Raw genomic sequence first — 22591 nt, 5'->3', positions numbered from 1 at the left:
CAGCAACCTGCCTTTTGAGTATCAGATTGGACCCATTTCAGATATAAAATCAGCATCTACCCTTTGGTTGGTAACCATACTTAAATATTTTAATCAATCAGTTTGACCAAATTAAAAGATAGCAAACACTCTCCTGGCCTCTGATTACTTAATGAAAAAGTCTAAGGCCAGCAATTTTATTGTATTTTGGTCAGCATGTAACCAGCAGAGAAAGGTGAGCCATTGGATGAAATCTCACACCAATCTCACACCATCAAATCATCATTGATGGTTAGTTGATGGCTACCAATCACAAATGTTGCTGTCCCCTAGCATTGCTCTTACTTAATTTTCCTTCACATTATTATTACTACCCCATGTACGTATATATGTATATATATAGAGCTAATCTTATTTGTTTGTATTTCTTTCCTCTATCGAATGCGAATTTTTTTGGTTGAAATAATCAATCAATCAAATGATATACAGGTGAGCTATCACTTCTGAAAGACAAGTAATGTTGTAGGGTTGTATAATGTGAGGTAGGTTATAGTGCAAAGGACCAGCGTTTCTTAATACGCTGCTTTGAAGTTTTTGTCCCGTTCTAGCATTAGAGGGATCCACAATCTCTTTTTCTTATTATACTTCCAAGAGGAAAAGGGGATGATATAGCTAGATCATTTTTATTGGTTGTGTGTGTGTAAACCTACTTCTTCTGATCTTCATTCAACACCTTCCTGTATGTGGCAAGAAAGAGAAGAAAGAAACCCCACCACCATTCCAATCCCACTAGTTTGTTGACGCACGCGTTCTTCCTTCATTGGCTTATGAAGCAATAATAATGGTTAGTGAGACTAAATTAGAGGTGTTCCTATGCCTCACTCATAGTCATTGCTTTGACCTAAATGACCACCCAAAAAGTAGGTAAAATAAGGCTGCGAAACATCATCCATCTTACTTCCACATATATCTTACTCCTTGCTCCTGCATATTTCAGCAAATAAAATAATAAGAAAGCCACACACTACTAGGGTTAGGGTTAGCCAACCCCAGGAGCATTGACCTATATATAGATAGACCTATAGAATTATACCACCAAATATGTATGTGTGTGCGCGTGTAGCCATCATCTAATTCTTGTGGGTGAAAATCTGAAATCGATAACTGATTGTTAAGTCTGAGACATCTGTACGTATATATAGACGCATAGGGTTTTTCATTTTGAAGAAGAGATCAGAGATCGATCGAGAGGGATGAAGAAGAGACAGGTGGCGGTGAAGACTTCGTCGACGGTGATAAGGAACGTAAGGTACGGGGAGTGCCAGAAGAATCACGCGGCTAATATCGGAGGGTACGCGGTGGATGGGTGCAGGGAGTTCATGGCCAGTGCAGGGGAAGGAACCAACGGCGCTCTCACGTGTGCTGCTTGTGGCTGCCACCGCAACTTCCACCGCAGGGAAGTGCAAACTGAGGTTGTCTGTGAGTACTCTCCTCCTCATCATCAAAACTGAAATTGAATTGAATTTTTATTTGTGCCTATCGAATTAATTAACTAATGATTGATTTTTTCTTTCTTTCTTCGTTTCTTGTAAGCCTGGGTTACTAAAACATAGATTAAACATCTCTATATATATTATTCTTGTAAAACAAAATTCTATATGAAAATTGGTGGATGGGAACCATCTATTTATGCTTCTTTACTCTAACCAATTGATAGCCCAGCCACGATATATATACCTTATTATGTTTGAATTTAATTAATTGCTTTGATGAGCTGGGGAAGAAGAAAAAGGGCTTAGCTTTCCCCGCAGTTTGGTTTCTTGTATTGCACTTAATGAGTGAGTTTTCAAATTTGGTTCTGATAGTGATTTATACTTTTCCTTTGCCTATATATAATAAATATACCCACAACGTGTGCTAGCTAGCTAGCTGTGCAATCCAACGTAGATCAATATCCTTATATAGATTGTATTTAATTAATTTATTTGTTTATTAATCATAGAAATTTGATTTTTCCAATTATACAAACTATAAATTAAGTCGTGCTGAGGATATTTAACTTGACCACTTCGTTAGAGCTTCGCTGTAAATCTATATATGCTTTCTGATAATTTCCATGCTTCATATATCCATTAACAACTAACAAGTGGAACAACTAGAGGTGGCATAGCAAATAGCAAACAAAAATTTGAGAAGACTACTAATCGACTATTACGCCCACTTCCCACATCATCGTTCGTCAATAACAATATGACATATATATATATATTAGTTGTGGAGAGCCAAATGATGATGATGACGATGTAAACAACGTCGTAATTTTATCCTTCCCATGTCCTCAGAAGGCAAGAAAACAGGTACGGTTAATGTCTATAAGTCTTCAATTGATGAAGAAGATAAATTATATATCTCTGTCCAATCATTTAGAATTTCGAATATTATATCTATATATAAAATTCTCCATATAGTAAGGCCCACTTGTATTCAGTCATGTCGAGGATATGTGCCTCTGAGCACTACTTTTTTGATATCATGATGTATTAATAATTAGAGAAAGTACTCGTAGACACTAAATAATGAAAATGATGAATAATGTGAATAATGAATTTAAAAAGAAAGATAAATTTAAAATTTAAAATAAGATTTTTAATTAATTAATTAATTAATTTTATATTTTAAAATTTAAAAATTAAAATTAACAATTAAACTTATTTATATATATTACATATAATTTCTTTTAATTTTATTATAATCTTTCATATTTTGGTCTATATCCGAGATTTGTTATTGTCGATCTCTGATTCACACCCAAAAAATTTTATCAATGTCAGATATAATCATTCCAAAACATCAAAATGTCGTCGTTTTTTGTTAACATCGTTCAGACGCAGTCAAAACACTGTTGTCTGTGCACGTCTCCGCATCCACCGACACTGTCATAGTCTCTTTGCAGTCTGTGCAGACGCAGGAGTGGAAGTTCTATTTTGTTAGTGTAAATGGATTATACTAAAAAATGGATTACATTGTGTCTTACTAATATAAATGCAACCTAATCAAATAATTATCCATTTAAGAATTAAAATAAGGTGAAAACTCAGGTGCAGTCGACTTTACGTGAAGTTGATAGTCGAGAGCTGTTGGATGAAAATTTAGTCAAATCAGTCAAATCATCTAATGGCTCTCGATTATCAACTTCACGTGAAGTCGACTGCACTTGAGTTTTCACTTTAAAATAATCATTCCTATACCGAGTGAATTGAATATCCGACATATCTTAATTATTAAATACATAAATTCAATTCCAATAAATTAAACATCCATTTTAGTATGAAAATATTCATTCACATACCTAATAAAATTACTATCCGACATATTATGGGTTGACCACAACATCTAACGTTCCGCGTACGCATTAAATTTCTCATTAATTAGATATCTATCTATAATACTGTAAGGCTGGACAGCCAGGATGACGACCGAAGAGGGGGAGAGAGACGCCGACGAGAGCTAGTTGATGACACAGCAACAACCGTAAGATGCTCGACAGCAATGATGACTGCCGGCGACAAAGAGAGACGCGCCGGTGAGGATGTTGGCAATGGCGTTGCAACGTGAAAGAGGGTGGACGGGGAGAAGAAGCAGCAGCGATAAAGTAGAGAAGAAATTGTATGGTTAAATTTTTTGAAAGTAAGTATTAGTATTTTTTGTTATCTATTTTTTGTGGAGTGTTTTTTTTTTTAATCTTTAGTGGGTCAAAATTTAAATTCATTATTCATAAATTCTAGGTTTAATTATTATGTTGATTTTTATAATTTTGTGAAATTTTTAATTAGGTCCATATATTTTTTTTTTTTAGTTGGATCTCTGCACTGAATTTTTTTTTCAATTAAGTCCCTCTTAGTAGTAATTGGCTTAATTTTATAGGGACCTAACTAAAAAAAATTGGTATAGGGACCTAGATATAAGGAAAAAAAGTATAAGGACCCAATTAAAAAAAAAATTGGTGCAAGGACTCAATTAAAAAAAAAAAAAGTATAGGAACCTAATTAAAAATTTTGCCAAATTATAGAGACCAACAGAATAATTAAACCTAAATTCTATTGTCTACTTAACGGAGCCGATCTAATAATTAAAGTTGACTAAATAATAAAGATTTAACTGCTGGAGATTAATATTGTATTGTAATTGTGGATAAGAAATTAGAAAAAAATGTATTTACTAGAGTGAATAATAATTTATTTTTTTAATAAAATAAATTATTGAATAATAAAATTTGTTATATTTTTTTACACAAATTAATATTTAATAATGGTATTTTAGTAACGGTACCAAAAAATATGAACTAATTCAATAATTTTTGTAATGGCGTAAGTCTATAACTTTGAAACCTTAAACATTATGTCATAAAATATGAAGTTTTAATAAAGTAATAATGTTGATCATATTGTTTCGATTTTAAGAATAAATATAATATTAACAAATAAAATTATCCTAGGTAAATTTTAACAAAGACAAATCTATTTTAAAGTCATATGCTAATTTTTTATGGTATTTTTTAACTCAACAAACTTTAAAAATTACTCTTTTTTATGGATTGAAACTCTGTTTATGAATCTGTCGCTAGCAAATAAGTTGTTACACACAAAAAATAAAATTTAAACTCTTTAATTAACGAAGATAACACTCAATCAACTTAAATTAATTGAGACAAATATTAATTATTTTTTTATCATTAAAATTTGATTATAATTATAACTTTATAAATTATTTATAATAATAATTATTATATATTTTTTGTTTAATTCTCTTTAATAAAATTACTTCATATATATATATATATATATATATATATATATATATTATTATGGCAGGATTATACACTAGTTATATATGAATACAAACAAATAAATTATGATCAAATGTTGATGGCATCTTCAACACGTTGGCTCTGGATATTTCTTAATTTTTTTTATTTTATATGCAACGGGACCAACTGTCCAAAAGCAAAGCAAAAATTATAAAAGAATCATCCTAGGGAGCTTGACTCCAGCAGCATCTGCCATGAGAGCAACAGAGAGAAATGCTGGAGGGGATGAGAAGCAAGAGAGACCAATCGGCAGCGACTGTGCCTTCTTAGCGAGTAAATCAGCACAAACATTTCTTTATCTACAGATGTGAGCTATGCGGACATCCCGAGATTGAGCAAGGAGCACTTTGAAGGCTGGAAGCAAGGAGGAGCTCGCACCTCGCTCACAAGACTGGTTCTGCATAAAATAAAAAGAGTAATACCCCAAATCAGTCCTTAAGGAATTTTAGACCGAATACTTTAATCCCCAAGGAATAAAAATACCTATATCGATCCTCAACGTTATACGCCATTAGTCATTGTAGTCCTCGTCCGTCAAAAGGTAACGTCTGCTGTTGAGGTGTAGCGTTAAGTTTTCTACGTGGCCATTAAGTGCCAGGTGGAGCGAAGAGGACAGTTCAGTCCCTGTAGTCACAAACAGAACGACGCCGTTTTAGAGGCATGTAACGCTGCGTTTTGAATGGAATTACAGTTTGTCTCTTCATTACCCCCCACTCCTTCACAAGGCTTGACACAAAAAAACCTGAGACCCCAAACCCTCATCTTCTTTTTACAGAGAATTGCCCTAACCCTCTCCACCGTCATCTCCCACCTCATCCTACATCACCCTCAACACGCTCTCTAATCCATTTATTCTTCGTCGTTACTTTTTCATCCATGAACATAACGTCCGTTTGCTGCACCGTAACCGCCAAAGCATAGGAGCAAAATAGTGGGAAGGTTTGATTGTTGGTCAAGCCTTAGTTGCGTTCACTAAGGTAACCCCCCGAAACCAAGAATGTAGTGCTTACTGCAAATATTGAAGGTGTTTATTATAGTACATAGTTAATCAAATTTTGAGTTGGTATTAATATGTTTTCGTTAGTAATAGCAGAGCATCTTCAGCAAAGTGTGCTCTTATTATATGATTATATGGTTCTTGTGTTTCATTGCATTGTATTTTTGTAGCCCGGGATTATACCTGATTATGTATGATGCTTATTTAGAATAGTTAAATAGAGTAATTTATGAAATTGAAAATTAATCTTCTTTTTTATTTCTGGGTTTGTGGTGTATGTAATTTATGAAGGCAATATTGTTTTCACCATATATTGCAGATGGAGGATATGGTGGTTCCTGTGTTCCACCATGGAGGCAATATTGTAAGGGATAATAAAGGTGTTATGCTATATATCGATGAAAAGATTAAGAGATTTTCTAAGATGGATATTGACCTTATTTGCTTCTTTGATCTTCAAACTTTGTTCAAAGGACTAGGATACAGTAATTACAAGACAATGTACTGGTTTGATCCTGCTGCTTCAGACTTTGAGTCTGGGTTACACCCAATTAATGGAGATAAGGAGATAAATGAGTTGCGAGAGAATAAACAGAAGAACAGAAAGACTGATGAGTTTCACCTTTACTTTGATCACCCAATAATGGACACTCCGTTGGATGATTCAGATTTTGAGCTTGATACAACTGAAGGTGATGATGACTCTAGCGATGACGGGTATGAGAGCACGGAGGATGAGCCATACAGACCACCTCCACTAGGAATGGAGGATGATAGTGAAGAAGATTGTGTAGTTGTGAGGAAGAAGACAAAGAAGAAAATAGAGAGTAAGTTAGTCTCCAAGAAGAATGTGAGGAAGAGAAGCACGATAACAAACCCAATTGCTCCAAGGCAAACCCAAAGAAGTTATGTTTTACAAAGTGCTGGAGGAAGTTCTAGTGGACCCAACAATGTTGGTGGAGCAAAAACTGATATGACCAATAGGGTTGGTAAGTCAAAATCTGCAGCAAATAGAACTGATCAACCCAATTCTGAAGGACCAAACACTGTTGGGCCCAGACCTGTTAATGCAAGGCCCAAACCTACAACAACAAATACTGATCAGCCCAATTCCGGAGGACAAAAATATACTAGGCCCAAGGGAGGTACATCAAATTCTGCTAGGCCTATTTTTGGTGACACACATCATGAGGGGGAGAATGATGATGAAGAGGAGGTAGAAGAGGATGACCCTGTGTTTGATTATGAGTCTGAAACGTTGTTGACACCAGAGAGCTCAGAGGATGAACGAGACAGATATGAATGGCCACAATTTAATGAAGGTGCCGAGTTTGGTCAAGTTTGGTTTCAATTAGGAATGGAGTTTACAACCCTTGAGTCCTTCAAGAATGCATTGAAGGATCATGTGATTTATGAAGGAAGGAGGATCAGATACATTAAGAATGATCAGAGAAGGGTGAGGTGTGATTATGAACATGGGGTGGAAAGGGTTAAGAAGCCTAGGAAGAGAAAATCTAAAAAGGAGACCACTGTGGAAGAGCCTAACAAGGAAAAAACTGATCAAGTTAATAATGAAGTGGACGAAGGAGAGGAAAATAATGAGGGTAATGAGGAAGATGATTCTGCCGGTGATAATAACCAAGTGGATGTTGTGACTAATGAGAGTAACCAAGCAGATGTTGTGACTAATGAGAATAACCAAGATACTGTTTTGCCTGGTGAAGATAACAGTAACAAAGGTCCGAAGTGTGCACCTTGTCCCTGGCTCATTTATTGTGCTTGGAACTCTCAATTGAGAAGCTATCAAATAAAGACATATGTTCCTAATCACACATGCGGAAGAGAATTCGGGAGTAATATGGCGGACCAGAAGTGGGTTGCTAATAAGTTGGAGAAGAGGCTACAAACCCAACCTCACATGACACTTAGTGAGGCATACGACCACATCAAAATAGATTACAATGTGGTGGTGAATGGAAAGATGATCTATAGAGCTCTTAAAGAGACAAGAGATCGTTTTGTTGGAAACGAAAGAGCCCAATACAGTAAACTTAGGGACTACTTGCATGAATTGTTGAGGAGTAATCTAGGAAGCAGAGCATTATTGGCAGTGACTCCAATACCGCAGTCTCCTTCGTTGTTCGAGAAGTTATATATATGCCTTGACGCATGTAAAAAGGGTTTTAAGGCTGGTTGTAGAAAGTTGATCGGTCTTGATGGTTGTTTCTTGAAAGGATATTTTGGAGGCCAACTACTTTCAGCCGTGGGTCAAGACGCTAACAATCACTTCTATGTGATTGCATTTGCTGTGGTCGACAGCGAGACAAAGGAAAATTGGAAATGGTTCCTCACACTGCTACAAGAAGATCTTGGGGATCAGTACATATATGGGAGGAATTTCATATCAGATCAACAAAAGGTAAACAAATCAATTTGTTAATGAAGTCATTCAATTAGGGACTTTTGCCTGAATATTGAATCTGTTGTTAGTATTGTCACTGAATTTGTTATTTGGAAACTGCACTTCTGAATTTTTGACTCCATATTTTGGTTTGTTATCAGTATTGTTTAGAAGATCAAATTCTGGTTTGAATCTGTTATTAGTATTGTTGTTAATATTGTCATTGAATTTGTTATCAATATTGTTAATGAATTTGTCAGTAAAAGATAAATATCACATTGAATGTGTTATTAATATTGTTATTGAATTTGTTATTTGAAAACTGCAATTAGGGATTTTTGCCTGCATTAAAGGAAGTCATGCCGCATGCTCATCACCGCAATTGTGTTAGGCACATTTGGAAGAACTTTACAAACCAATTCAAGGACAAGCAAATAAAGAATATAGTTTGGGAGTGTGCCAAGTGCACAATTGATGCTGAATTTAAAATAAGCATGGAGAAATTAAGAAGAGTCAATGAAGACGCATGGTCTTATCTGTCGAAGTTTGAACCCCAATGCTAGACAAAGGCTCATTTCAGCCATGGTCCGAAGGCAGATAATCTGACAAATAATATGTGCGAGGTGTGGAATTCAAGGATAGTCAACTATAGGACCAAACCTATACTCACCATGTGCGAGGAGCTGAGGTGTTACATCATGAGGAGGATGACGAAATACAAGATGGTTCTGGAAACTTATATAGGAACTGAGTTGGCACCTACACAGCAAAAGCGGCTGGATGACATCATAAAGGATGTAAGGTACTGGTTTTCAGTTTGGGTCGGTGATGATGAACGCAAGGTCTTTGAAGTTCAGCGAGGAAACAAGAAGCTCTATGTGGACCTAGGCCATAACAAATGCACATGCAATGCATGGCAGTTGACAGGTTAAGTGGTCATAGTATAATAATAACTACCTACATTTAACTACTCTTTCTGGTGCTGATTTGTTGTAATTGTAGGTTTACCGTGTGTTCATGCACTAGCTGCAATTGCTAGAAGAGGAGATAGAGCTGAGAGCTATGTGCATCCATTGCTTAAGCTTGGAGCAGCTAGAGCCACCTACCAACATTGTCTCCAGCCAGTTAATAGCGAGGAGTATTGGACCAAGACACCCTATGTGGCTCCAATTCCACCTCGGATTAAAAGGCCAATTGGCCGCCCTGTGCAGAAGAGGAAGAAAGACCAATCTGAAAAGCAGCAGTCAAGTGAAACCAAAGCGAAAAGGACTTTTAGAGTGACATGTAGCAAATGTGGAGAGTCCGGTCATAACCACAAGACATGTAAAGGTCCACCTGCTCCAAATAGAAGAGCTTCTACAAGGAACAATCCAAGAGCCAATGGTGCAACAACTAACCAAGCGGCTGAAGAGATTCATGTGTCTCAATCAGCTCCACAAGAACAGGTAACGTGACTACTTTATATTCATCAGGCTGCTATTCGAGAGGATCTTATTGGTAACTGACCAAATTCTTTAGGGATTTCTTTGGTTATTTTAAAAACAGTTAGGGACTGAACTGTCTTATTCTGAGTAGGGACTAACTTTGGATAATCATTGGTTTCAGGCTGGTGCTTCTGGAATTGCTCAACCCCATGTACCTTTATCCTTTCATGGACCATTAGCAACAAACATGGTTAGTGATTTCTAACAAAATCTTTATAATTGTTTGCATTCGGTTAGTGAGTTTCAACTAATTATTCATTCTTGTTTGGCAATCTGCAGACCACTGAAACAGTGCCACAAACCATTTGGAATGGCCTTAATGCTCAAGCCTCTACACGAGCAAAGCAGCCTATTATCAGGCCACCTCACATAATGAACCCACCAATTTCGTCAAGCACCCCACCACCAATTCAACCACATCAAACCCTTCAGGGCATCTCACATGAAACAATGTCTGCTGCAAGTGAGGGAACTGCGTCAAGGATGTTCCAGTTCATACCCAATCATGGTTTCAAGGCTCCGAGGAAGAAATGAACCAACATATATCAAGGCCTACTCTTAAGTGTTGTTTAGGGAATTTTAAAATGTAATCATGTGGTTTGAAATACCTTTTAAGTAGTATTTTGGTTGAGTTAGGATAAACTTGATCCTTTGTTTTGCTTCATACATGAGTATTTTGGTAGAATCAGGATAAACTTGTTCCTTTGTTTTGGAACACATTTTGATGGAATTATCATTGCCAAGAATAGGCTTCTTGAGACAATTACACTTATTAGCACAAGGTTTTACATGTATTACTCAGATACTTTAATCTATGATGGTTGCTGTTTGGTTTTTCATTTCTTACTTAGATATTTGCTAATACATGGTAAGTCACTCATCATTGAGACAATTACACTTATTAGAACAAGGTTTTACATGTATTACTTAGATACCTTAATCTATGATGGTTGCTAATTTGGTTTTTCATTTCTTACTTACATATTTGCTAATACATGGTAAGTCACTCATCATTGATTGTTGAAGTAGAATAAATTCATCGTACAAATAGATTTGCACTCTCCGTAAACAAATTATTGCTTTTTTCATTCATCAGGAATTTAGCAAAGAAATATACAACTCAGTCAATTCACATCCAAGCCTAAACTACTAACATTTTTCAGAGTGCTTGATTAAACAAAGCCAACTTATCATCCATAAACCTATAACAAATACAACAACATTAAACGTTATTCTTTTCCAATCAATTTTTGACAATGAATTATGAGGTTTCTCCAGTGCCCCTATCCTGTTTTCAAGCTCCAAAAATCTCTCTTCAACCCATCCATCATTACCACTTATGCCATGAAGTTTAGTCATCTTTTCCACACCAACTTTCTTGTAATCAAAGTCAAAAACTGATTCAAACTATACGAAGAAATTGCAGTGGATTTGTTTTTCCTGCTTAAAAAAAAATCATCTTTTTGCTCAGAACCAGTCCACAAACAAATGCATCAACAATGATTTTTCAGATCACTATCTAATTAAAATCTAACCTTGTATTTTGGGCAACCAAAGAACAGTCTCCCCGGATTATCAGGAGTCCTTGACTTCGATACGATTGCATACAATCCACATCCACATTTTGGATGCTGTCCTTTGGGGATTTCGCATGTTTCCATGCCTGGGTTATCAGCTCCGGCGTGGGTCGCTCTCCGTCGACGACCACTTGATGCCAAGGTGCTTCCTATACTGTGTGACATTATAGCTGTGATGTATTTTCTAGAGGAATCAACTTCTTAGGGTTTCAAATTCATGCAGGATTTAAAGAAGAAAATGAACGAAGACCTCTACACCTTCATATACAAAACGCAGCGTCGTGGTCTCCCCCAAATTGACGTTACTAGGGCTGTGACTACAGGGACTGAACTGTCCTATTCGCTCCACCTGGCACTTAACGGCCACGTGGAAAACTTAACGCTACACCTCAGCAGCGAATGTTACCTTTTGACGGACGAAGACTACAATGACTAACGGCGTATAACGTTGGGGATCGATCTGGGTATTTTTATTGCTTGGGAGCTAAAGTGTCCGGTCTAAAATTCCTTAGGGACTGATTTTGGGTATTACTCAAACAAAAAACACAGAGAGAGTTCGTTTCAACTAAGTTTTTTAATACCAAATCGAAAGCTAATTTAATGGCCACATACTACCCTCAAATTTCGGCCAAGGTAATCGAGCATTTTTCCAGATTTAGCATGAACCCCGCAGTGACCCTACCCTGGTTATCACGGATCAGACCACCACAGCTTGTCGCACTCGACGGAAGGGAGACAAATCCATCAACGTTCAACTTGGACCAGTCCCTAAGGGGGTTCCCATCCAATGAAATCCTCTCTTTCGTGCTAATCGTTGCACGACCTGCTTTCAAAATATAGAGACACTCTTCGAGTCTTCGTAATTCCTAGTCAGGTAAGTAGCTCGATTGAACAAACTGTCTAGATTGGAGCGAGTTTGTTAGAAGTTACAGTTAGTAATAAAAAGAAAAAGCCAACTAGTTCCATTATTTCTCTTGTGAAGACTCCAAAGATTTTCTTTCAGCCAGGTTTGGAAATCCAACTAAAAGAAATGGTTCTAAGAATTTCTGTTGGTTGTTTATCAAGCTTTTCCAAATTTTGCTGATGAAGGGACAGTCATGCATAACATAGAGCAAGGTTTTAGTGGAGTTCTGACATCTGGGGCAGTCAGCAACGTCGATAAGTCTCTTTTTCGCTCTATTTTTATTAGTCAAAACAGCATTTTAAGCAAGCAGCCAAGTGATGGCTCCTAGTCTTTGAGGAAATTATAGCTTCCAGACCTTGGTAAAAGAGAAACTAGAATTAGAACTAGGTTGGTGGCTAGCTTGATGTAGAAGAGGGAAGCCAATAAACAACATCTTCTCCTAGCTCCCTTTGGGGGTTTTGATAATTCTCATCATGTTAACAATATCACCAAGTAGAATCTCGTTGAAAATATTAGATCTCCAATTGTCATCCGAATTAGCATAATCTGCTACCTTATCATTTAATAAGAGGTGAATGTCATCTAATGCTAAATCACTAAGCTTAGGAATACTCGAAATCCAGTGATCAGCCCAAAAGGCAACCTCATTTCCTTTGCCAATACGCCAAATAAGATGGGCTTTGAAATCATTCCAAACCTTCACAATTAAGCATTAGAGCTGCTAGTTTTTTTTATCTGACTTTAAGGATAGAATCTTCTTCACATCCATACTTACTTCGAAGTACCCTAACCCAAAGAGTCTTTTTATTATTAATAAGTCCCCAAGCAAGATTCATAAGAAAAAAGCCACCGAAATTTTCATAATTTGCATAGCATAACTAAGAATATAAGAAAGAAGAGTGCGCCAAGGTACATCTTCCGACGAGAGAGGGTATTGTTGTTCCAACTATTCAGTTTCTTCATCATTCTATCCAGGATAAAGTGGAACTGATGTTGGCTATAGTGATCATGGATGAGAGACACCTAGATATTTCCCCAAATTAGAAGTTAGGAAAATTTTCAGGTTGATACTCAACTCATTCTTGATCGAATGATGGATGTTGTTGGAGAAAAATGCACAAGATTTGCCATAACGTATGCTTTGACTATAACTTCTACAAAAGGTTTTCAAGAGCCTCCTTGATCACCTTAACTTGAGTGTTGTCTACTTTAGAAAAAAGAATCAGATCATCCGCAAAATATAAGTGAGTCAAATTAGGACCATTTTTAAAAAGCTAATATGTTTCCACTTGTTATCATTAATAAGCTTTTTAATTTACTAAGACAATCTTTGAATGTAAATAACAAATAAATAAGGGCATAGAGAATCTCCCTAACAAATTCTTCGCAATGGGTTGAAAGCCGCCTCCAAAAAAAACCATTCCAAAGAACATAAATGGAAGAAGTAGATATGTAGCATCCGATGAGGCTAATGATCTGCGCGGGGGAGGGGGGAAGTTTGCATCTTTTAGCCAATCAAGAATAAAACTTCATTTAAGTTTGTCGTAAGCTTTTTTGAGATTACTTTAATAATCATAAGTCTCTTTTTCCTTTCTTGCTTCTTGTAGAATGAACTACTTTCTGAATAATAATGCCATTGTTTACACTAATTCTTCTAGGGATGAAATTAGATTGAGAGTCCGAAATCAACTTAGACATAAATGGTTTTAATTGTGTGGCCTCATAATGTGTTCTGAAAATACTTTTATTGAAAAACACTTTTTACTATAGCATTTCTCAAAAAAAAAAAAATATTATTATGAATATAAAAATAAAAATAAAATTAAAAAAAAAAAAAGCAAAGTTGGATAAAGAAAAGGTACTTCTCATCAATTAGTATGACGGTATGACCTGATGACCGGGAAATGCTTAGACACATGCTCTATTATTTGATTCCTTACACGAAAACATAGTGAATATGCAAGATTAAGCGCGAAATAAACAAATAAACCAAATTATTTCTGTTTTCTTTTTTGAATATTTTGATCCTTCTCCCTTCTTTTTCTTCCTCCCAATACCACATTTATATTTTATCCGCCCACCATTAGCCATCAGTCATCCCTCTCTATCCGCCGCCGTCCGCCAGTTCTTTAGTATGGAAAGAGTATATATATCCATTTGTAGGGTTCTGAATTGAAACAATGGTAAAGATTATGTAAACACCAGTTACATGGTTTATATGTTTATAGTCATTATTAATGTTACTCTCAATAGTAATTTCATAGTGTAAAAAATGTTCAATAGTTTATGTTCCTATTTTATATTAATGACCCAAAAATCTTGTAGTTGTGGAAAAATCTTGATGAATCCATAATATTAATTACCCAAAAATATTTGTCTATTCTATATGATGTGTTAAGCTTGGTCATGTATTAGATGGATTGTGTAGAGGATAGCAAATACACAAAGATCAAGAATAGTTGCTATGAAAAAAAATTCTAATAATAGTATTCAAAGGTTTAAAGTTAGACTTGCTGCAAAAGGGTTCCATCAGTCACATGGTTTTGAACAGTGGTGTTTATGTGTTGGGTGAAATTGAATTTGTTCTGACTCAGATCCGGTTCTAAATATATATTGGATCTATTTTTTAGACCTTAACCCAATTTTAGATCTAATAAAATCTAAATATTTTCGAGCCACAACTATACTAATCTAAATCGGATGAAAATCGGGTCTTTAAAGTTTTAACAATAATTTATAAAAAAAATTATGTATAAAGAAACTTATTTATGATGCCCTTATTTATAAAAAAAAATTGTTACCGAAAAGTTGATATCCATATTTAAACTTGAATTTATCCATAAATTCTAATTTGATGCTTCTTTGATCTATTTTCTAATTCAACAAGTGTGATTAAAAATAAAATAATAAGCTTATAATCAATATAACATAATATTGAAATGGTTTAATTACTCTGCAGGTCCCCATAGTTTTACCGAATTTTCAATTAGGTTCTTATACTTTTTTTCTTTTTAATTGGTCCCTGTACCTTATTTTTTTCAATTAAGTCCCTGTTAACGTTTGACGTTAAAAAAACGTTAGTGAGCTGCGAAATGACTTATTTACCCCTGTCTTCTCCCTTTAAACACTCTCGTTGCAGTTTTGAGGTTTCTCTTCTTCTCCCTTTTCCATTTTCAGTTTTCATATTCTCCAAATTTATGGCTCATAGTCAAGGAACCTCATTCATTATCTCTTCAGGAAGCTGTGTTTCTAGGAGCTCGTACTCGAAGGAAAGAAGACACATGTGTTTCTGTGGAGAGGCAGTAACTGTCCACTGTTCCTCAGCCGTTTCTGACCATGGTAGGAGGTATGTTACTTGTGGGAAGATACCAAAATGCAACTTTTTTGAGTGGATTGATGATTTTGATTGGATTGAGGTTGATGACGGTGCAAAGAATGGGTGGCCAAAGGAAAAGGAAAGGCGGGTTCACTGTTTTTATGGTGACACTCTGAGTCTTCAAATTTCAGGAACAACAAAGAATCCTAATAGAAGATTTATTTCTTGCCCTAACAGAAGATGCAAATTTTTTGAGTGGGTTGATGAAGTTGGTGCAAGAAGTAACGTGTCTGCTGCTGCTGCTGTTGGAGTTGTTAGAACACAAAATTCTGCTAAGTTGGAAGCTGAAATGTTGAAATTGGATGTACAAGAAAGAAAGATAGAGAGGCTAAACGTGGAGATAGAGAGATTAATTGTTGAAGCCAAAGAAATAGATGCTTGTGTGGGTAGATTATGTGATGAGTTGAATATTCTCCAAGAACAAGTTGGGAGGTTGGATGATAATATGAAAATTTAATGTAAAATGCAATATATGCTATTTATGTTTTTGCTAGTCTTAATAATTGGAATGTGGTTTGTAAGAGTTTAGAGTTATCTGTGTTATGAAGTTGTAATATAAGAGATTGTATAGCTTCAATCCAATTAAAGTTAATTATGTTTAGTTTAAATCAATTTTGTACTTTGATGTATTTTTTGTGTATAACAAATGATAGTTGGGAAGCAATTTTATCAATGTGAATATTTAAATTTTCACAAGTTACAACAACTTGCAGCAAGAAGTGGCCAGAAAATATGCTACATATATTTTCATTAAGTGTTCCTATAAACCATACTTACACAAAATATCATAACATAAGTGGTCATATAATATGCCACATATAGCTAATCCAAAATAAAGATCCAAGAAGTGCAACAATTAAAAGTGGTCCAACCTGATTACAAAATATCAAAATAGTGGTCCTATCCACATAATAAATAGTGGCCACATAGACACAATTCATCACAAAATATACTATTTAACAGCAACCCCAACAACCCTAACTATAAATATAAAGAGACTTCAGTCATCACTTAGGTCTATATATAGACTAGGTGCCCCTTTTTGCTTCATCACTCCTAACTTCAGCCGCCAACTTCTCCTCACACCAAACACCTTTGTCTTTGGTAAAGGTTGAGAATATGCTCTAGGTGCTTGATGAGATTTTGCACTTGCCACAGCTAGGAGAGGCTGGGAGGCTGGCCCTTCAAGAGGTAAGGCTTGTTGTGAGGTGGCTGTGGTTAGAGCCACTGCACCGGTGGATGTGGTTGGAGCCTGAGAAGCTGAAGTTGCAAGTATGGGAGGTGGTTGAGTGGAGGCAGCAACAGCAGGTGTGGTGGGTAGCTATTGGGAAGATGCAGGTGTGGTGGGGAGTGGTTGTGAAGATGCAGTTGTACCCCTTCCTCTACCCCTTTCCCTGCCCTTTCCTCTTCCCCTGCCTACCCATGTTTGCCTTATTCGCTCAGATCTGCAGATATTCACATCGGATCTGTTATCAGCAGCAGGATCAGTGTCAACAGTAGCAGCAGCAGCAACAGGCTTAACAGTAGGCACAGTGTCAGCAGCATTCGGATCTTCTCCGTTGGCAGCAGTAGCAAGACCAGGTTCTGAAATCAGGTAAACAGCAGATTGCAACATGAATATTCAGCTCTTTTTTCAATGAATTTATAATCCATTTACAAGAGAGAATTATAACACAGCATAATCAATTGATAATCATCTAATAGTCTATTTACAAGAGAGATTTATAATCTATTTATAAGTTCATAACTCTCGGAAATCTCTCCGACCTCAACATCATCCCTAACGGCGGCGTCATTCACAGCAGCATCAACACCACCAGTTTGAGCATTGTCATGTTCATTTAAAGGGCCATCAAATCCCCCAAAAGCATTTCCAACTCCACCATCATTTCCATCTTCAACGTCAAACCCAAAATGATCCTCGTGGTCTCCATCGTCTGCACTGTCATCAAATCTATCCTCCTCACTAGACGCTTCTGATTCACATTCAACCTCTACTTCTACGAAACCACTCTCATTGTACTCAGCTTCAGTTGGCACACATAGTCCTTATCATTCGAACATATCTCAACACCGTTACCTTCCTTACAGCCATCAACAACATACACCGAGCAATGCTTAACAGTTTGCGACACTAATAACCTACCTATTCTCATGGCATCTCTATCACTCATCAACTCTCTAAGACCCGAGCTCAATTGACAGTCTGGTTCATAGTACCAGATCCTGGCATTCCCTTTGTACCCTAACTTTTGCAATTTACTAACTATTTCTTGCAAACTCCATTCATCGAGTTCATAATGCATATCTTTCAACACCTTTTCCCCCAAATATTCTAGCCCGTTTTCTAAATCATGAAACTTGCTACCATGGTGTATGTCTATGGTAAAATCCGAGTCCCTCATCCCTACAGGTATTAAAAACAGAAACATAATCTATTTAAAGCAACATCAGCACAACCACAACAATCAACATTCAAGAATAAACAAAATTCATCATCCAATGCCATAGTATCTCCATTCAATCACATAATTTGAAAAAAAGGTTCAAACTTTCATAAGTTGAAACCATCAGCATACATTACACTTTCACAAATCTCCCATTGAAAGCAAAATCTATTTAATAAAAATAGAAGTAAAATCCATTTAAACCACCACCATCACAGCAACAACAGTCAAACAATGCCATAATTTTTTTTTGAAAAAAAATAACATAAAGATCAACTTTTAATACTGAAAAAAAAGGTTTTTTCTTTGTCACTTACTTGCAGAAACTTCGACTGCAGGGAGATGGAGCAGAGGCGTGTCGGAGGCTCGGCAACGTGCGGCATGGTGACTCCAGGCAAGGGCCTTCACCGCGACGGAGCGAAGACGCCTTGGTCAGACAAACCGTGGAGAAGACCTCTGACAACAACAACGCACAACGGCCCAGCGCAGAGAGAAGGCGACGCAGGGAACACCGGCAACCGTCTATTGCAGTCGATGGCAGACACACACGCTGTCGACGGAGGCAGGAGACGGAGAAGACAAGAGAAACTTAGGGTTTCTTTTTTTCTTAGGAATGAAATGCGAGGGATTATTTAGGTATTAGGAAAAAATTCAGATTACTTCACCAAGCCTCTACAGCTAATTGCCAAGAATATTTCTTTTTTATGAAGAATATTCTGTTATCTCAAACGGTACACTGACGGCAAGGACTTAATTGAAAAAAAAATAAGGTACAAGGACCCAATTGAAAAGAAAAAAAGTATAAGGACCTAATTGAAAATTTGGTGAAACTATAGGGACCTGCAGAGTAATTAAACCTATTGAAATTGATTTAAAACATATATATCTTTTTTAGTTCCCTTAGGGTGCACATAGGTCGGGTGAAGTCGGGTTATCCTTGACCCGGACCCGACCCGACCCGAAACAATGACCGAGTTTTTTTAAGACCCTTATCCGTTTTTTAGATCCAGTGAAATCACACCAAATTAACCTCTAAAATGTTTGAAACCGAGTCGGGCCGTACCATGAACACTCCTAATTTTGAATTTCAAAAAGTATTTAACTTATTTATAAGGTCAACCACGTGCTGTAAAACTTATTCTAACTATATATAGTTTTGTCTTAAAACTAAATTTTAAGACAATTTGATTTTAATAACATTTTTTTAAATGGTGATTTATATTAAAAATTTTACATGCATTAGTCACAAAACTTTAGACCTTGTATGCAAATTAAAGAGTGAAACTTCACCCCAACCCCTAACAATTTCATAAATTCTTTTCAGTCCCTTAACGAAAATATAATCTCATCACGACCCTTATCCATTATTTTTTCTAGACATTTTGGCATTCCCGTCAAAATTTTCGTCAATAGGAGGAGTATAACCCCAACTTAATCCCTAATCATCACCAACACCTACCACCATTCTCTACATTTTTTCTTTCTCCTCTCCACTATTTTTGGCAACCATCATCACCAACATCCACCACCATTCTCTGTTTTTGCTGCACCACTCCACTGTTATCATTATTCTTTTTTTCGACCGAACCAAAACCACAAAGTCATATCTCTCCCCTACTTCTCTGTTCACCATCGGCAATCCTAGTGCTACCACTGGTACCCTCTCTTTCTTTTTCTTCTCGTTATCCTCACAATCCCTCTCTCACTAGCTTACCTTGTCTCTATTTGGTTTCACATTATTAAATCCTAAATCTACATTTCAAGTGGAGAACCTTATATCGAATAAATTAAAACACTAATGCACCCCATAATCACCAAACCACTCTTTCACATAAAAATTGATACTTTAATTAAATATTTATACTCAATCATCAGAATCTAGAAAATGACAACTCGTAAGACTATATCCCAAACCAAATTCAAGTATTTAAACAGATAAAATTACTCAATTGAAAGGAGGTGGCAGTGGGTAGAAGAAGAAGAAGAATGACAGTGGGTTGGTACAGCGAGAATAGATAATGGTAGTGGATGTTGATGATGGTGACCAAAAATGATGTTGAGGAAAAGGAGAGAGGAAAGTTGGCCTGGTGGCATTCTGATTCGCATAGAGGAGGAAAGGAGAAAAGAAAGAAAAAAAGGGACGATTTTTCTGATTAAATTGTTGACTTAACGGTCTACATAAATAAAATCTGTTAGCTCTAGACAGAGATATTAATGGAGGAGGCAGAAGGTCTCACGGAGTTAATCGTTAGGAGTCGCAATGGGATTATACTTTTGTTAAGGGGCAAAAAAGAATTTTGTGAAATTGTTAGGGGTTAGGATAAGGTTTCACTCACAAATTAAATAAAAGTCTCTGTGGTCTTAAACATGCTCCTAGAGAATAGTTTATGAAACTCAGCTCAACTCTCCACTCTTTTGGTTTTCATACTACTAAGTTAGATACTTCTTTAATCATTAAGAATGGACTAACCTACATTATTTATATGATGCTATGTTGATGATATTATCATCACTAGAAATGATACTATTAAAGTTCAATTGATGATTAACAAACTGCATAATTTGTTCTCACTTAAAGATCTTGGAAAATTACATTATTTTTTAGGTATACAAGTGTAGTATACTCGTCCGAATAAGCTACATTTTTCTTAATCTAGATATATAGATAATTTGCTTTCTAAGGTTGGGATGAGTTCTGCCACTAGTATGCCAACCCCTATAATCTCTTCCCTTTAACTCTTGTCCACTGGCTCAGAGAAATTTGAAGATCCTTCCCTATTTCGTTCCATAGTAAGAGCTTTGCAATATGTAACTGTGACAAGGTCAGACATATCATTTGCGGTTTGTAATGTCAACCAATTTATACATCATCTTTTGTTTTCTCATTAGATGGTTACAAGGTACCAGAACTCTTGGCTTGGTGTTCAACAAGTGCAGTAATTTTTGGCTATATAGATTTGCTGATTCAGATTGGTCAGCAAATTTAGAGGATAGAAAATTTGTCTCAGGCTTTTGTGTATATCTAGGAACTAATTTGGTCTTTTGGTTTTGCAGAAAATAGTTCACTATTATCAGGTCATCAACGGAGGCATAGTTTCGAAACCTAGCCGCTTGCCAAGTTGAGCTCGAGTGGATCAAAAACCTGCTTCAAGAGTTGCAGATTAAGCTGCGAACGGCTCTCACTATATTCTGTGATAACATGTCCACGGTGATGTTAGCAGCGAATCCACCAGTCCTCCACAATAAGACTAAGGAACTTCATGTGTGAGACACAAGATTAACACTAAGGAATTTCATGTTGTGCACATTTTAGAAAGTGAACAAATTGCTGACATTTTGACTAAACCATTGTTAGCGGCTACTTTTAATCAGTTGAAATTCGAATTCAGAGTGATTAATAGCCCTCTGTTATATTTGAAGGGGGTGTAAAGGATAACAAATACATAAAGATAAAAAATAGTTAATGTTCATTCTTGAATCTTGGTATATAATTCAGTTTAACAACTAAGCCAAACAATAACAGAAGCTTGGACTCTTAGTTATTGGATATATATATATATATATATATATATATATCAATGTAAAGTGTAAAAATGTAGTATATGAATATAATTCATTTTTTCATTGTTTACTTACTATACTTGTTTTTTAGTTTTTTTTTTGGCATAATTTCTCTCTTTTGTTCACTGAGATACTTTATGCATACTTATTCTTATCTCAAGATCAATTCAAATTGGATGAAAATAAAGCTTTTTCTTCCGATAGCAATTGAAAAAATTAGTCATCATTTAATGATCAATTGCTAGTGATGGATGAAAATAAAGCTTTTTCTTTCGATAGCAATTAAAAAAATTAGTCATCATTTAATGAGCAATTGCTAGTGACGAATTTGACATTCTTAAAATTAGTTGTTATTTAACGATCGATTTACCAACTGAATTTTAGCAATTGAATTCATTTGACACATGTTTGATCATCTTTAGTTGAAAACTAACATTATTTTTTATTTAATAGCTTCTTGAATCAGTCGTTAAATCAGTCATTATTTTAATAATTTTTATAATATAATTTTTAACTTTAAATTCTAATTTCTTAATTTTATTTTATTTTATTTCTTTTTCAAATTTTTTTATTGAAATTTTAGATGCTTTTATTTTATTTTGAATATTTTCTTTTAATATTTATCGTTGGCTGATTAAGATAATATTTTAAAAATCAGATCTGTTACATATTTAAGTAATATTGCCATTTAAGTTTAACTAAGTAAATTCAACACCAACAAGAACCACTCTTATTAAAAAGAGTGTGATTACACGCGCACATATTATTCTTTCAACCAAGTTATTTATGTTCACAGGGCTTTACGGTATCGTCATCGTCGTCTTCTTCTTTGTCTTCGCGTTCCTCCTCCTCCTTCTCCGCCTTCTCCTTCACGTATTTTTTTCTCACCGTCATTCTTTTGTTGCTGCTGTTATTGCTGTAGAAGGTGAGGAGAAAGAGTTTTAAATTGAGCAGGACAACGAGTCCAAATGCAGCTTAATTCACTTATAAATGAACCG

General features: G+C 35.7%; 2 protein-coding genes across 4 annotated transcripts; both read left to right on the top strand.

Annotated features, from left to right (window-relative positions):
* The first annotated feature begins 562 nt into the window (after positions 1-562).
* LOC130946607 (mini zinc finger protein 2-like) lies at positions 563-21559 on the top strand. Of its 3 annotated transcripts, none has more exons than XM_057875405.1 (3): positions 563-1458; positions 3435-3666; positions 21087-21559. In XM_057875405.1, the coding sequence occupies exons 1-2, from the start codon at positions 1233-1235 to the stop codon at positions 3488-3490; spliced, it is 282 nt and encodes a 93-aa protein (XP_057731388.1). In that variant the 5' UTR covers positions 563-1232; the 3' UTR covers positions 3491-3666; positions 21087-21559. The 3 variants fall into 3 exon arrangements, with proteins under 3 accessions (XP_057731388.1, XP_057731389.1, XP_057731390.1); XM_057875406.1 differs by having other exon boundaries at positions 564-1458; positions 3444-3666; XM_057875407.1 differs by lacking the exon at positions 3435-3666 and having other exon boundaries at positions 568-1458.
* Positions 7849-10458, top strand: LOC130946606 (uncharacterized). Its single transcript, XM_057875404.1, has 5 exons — positions 7849-8262; positions 8577-9171; positions 9247-9689; positions 9850-9918; positions 10008-10458. The coding sequence occupies exons 2-5, from the start codon at positions 8859-8861 to the stop codon at positions 10260-10262; spliced, it is 1080 nt and encodes a 359-aa protein (XP_057731387.1). The 5' UTR covers positions 7849-8262; positions 8577-8858; the 3' UTR covers positions 10263-10458.
* Positions 21560-22591: the final 1032 nt, after the last annotated feature.

The sequence above is a fragment of the Arachis stenosperma genome, chromosome 8 (assembly GCF_014773155.1).
Source record: "Arachis stenosperma cultivar V10309 chromosome 8, arast.V10309.gnm1.PFL2, whole genome shotgun sequence".
Lineage (NCBI taxonomy): Eukaryota > Viridiplantae > Streptophyta > Magnoliopsida > Fabales > Fabaceae > Arachis > Arachis stenosperma.
The sequence above is the reverse complement of the archived record's forward strand: the minus strand, read 5'-3'. Positions and strand labels throughout refer to the sequence as shown.

What these genes read in the sequence shown, in the direction of transcription:
- LOC130946607 (XM_057875405.1), top strand. Translation starts at nt 1,233, where the DNA reads ATGAAGAAGAGACAGGTGGCGGTGAAGACTTCGTCGACGGTGATAAGG. An exon ending in AGTGCAAACTGAGGTTGTCT is followed by an intron (nt 1,459 to 3,434) that starts GTGAGTACTCTC and finishes TAATACTGTAAG; the next exon opens with GCTGGACAGCCAGGATGACG.
- LOC130946606 (XM_057875404.1), top strand. Translation starts at nt 8,859, where the DNA reads ATGTGCGAGGTGTGGAATTCAAGGATAGTCAACTATAGGACCAAACCT. An exon ending in AATCAGCTCCACAAGAACAG is followed by an intron (nt 9,690 to 9,849) that starts GTAACGTGACTA and finishes CATTGGTTTCAG; the next exon opens with GCTGGTGCTTCTGGAATTGC. An exon ending in GACCATTAGCAACAAACATG is followed by an intron (nt 9,919 to 10,007) that starts GTTAGTGATTTC and finishes GGCAATCTGCAG; the next exon opens with ACCACTGAAACAGTGCCACA.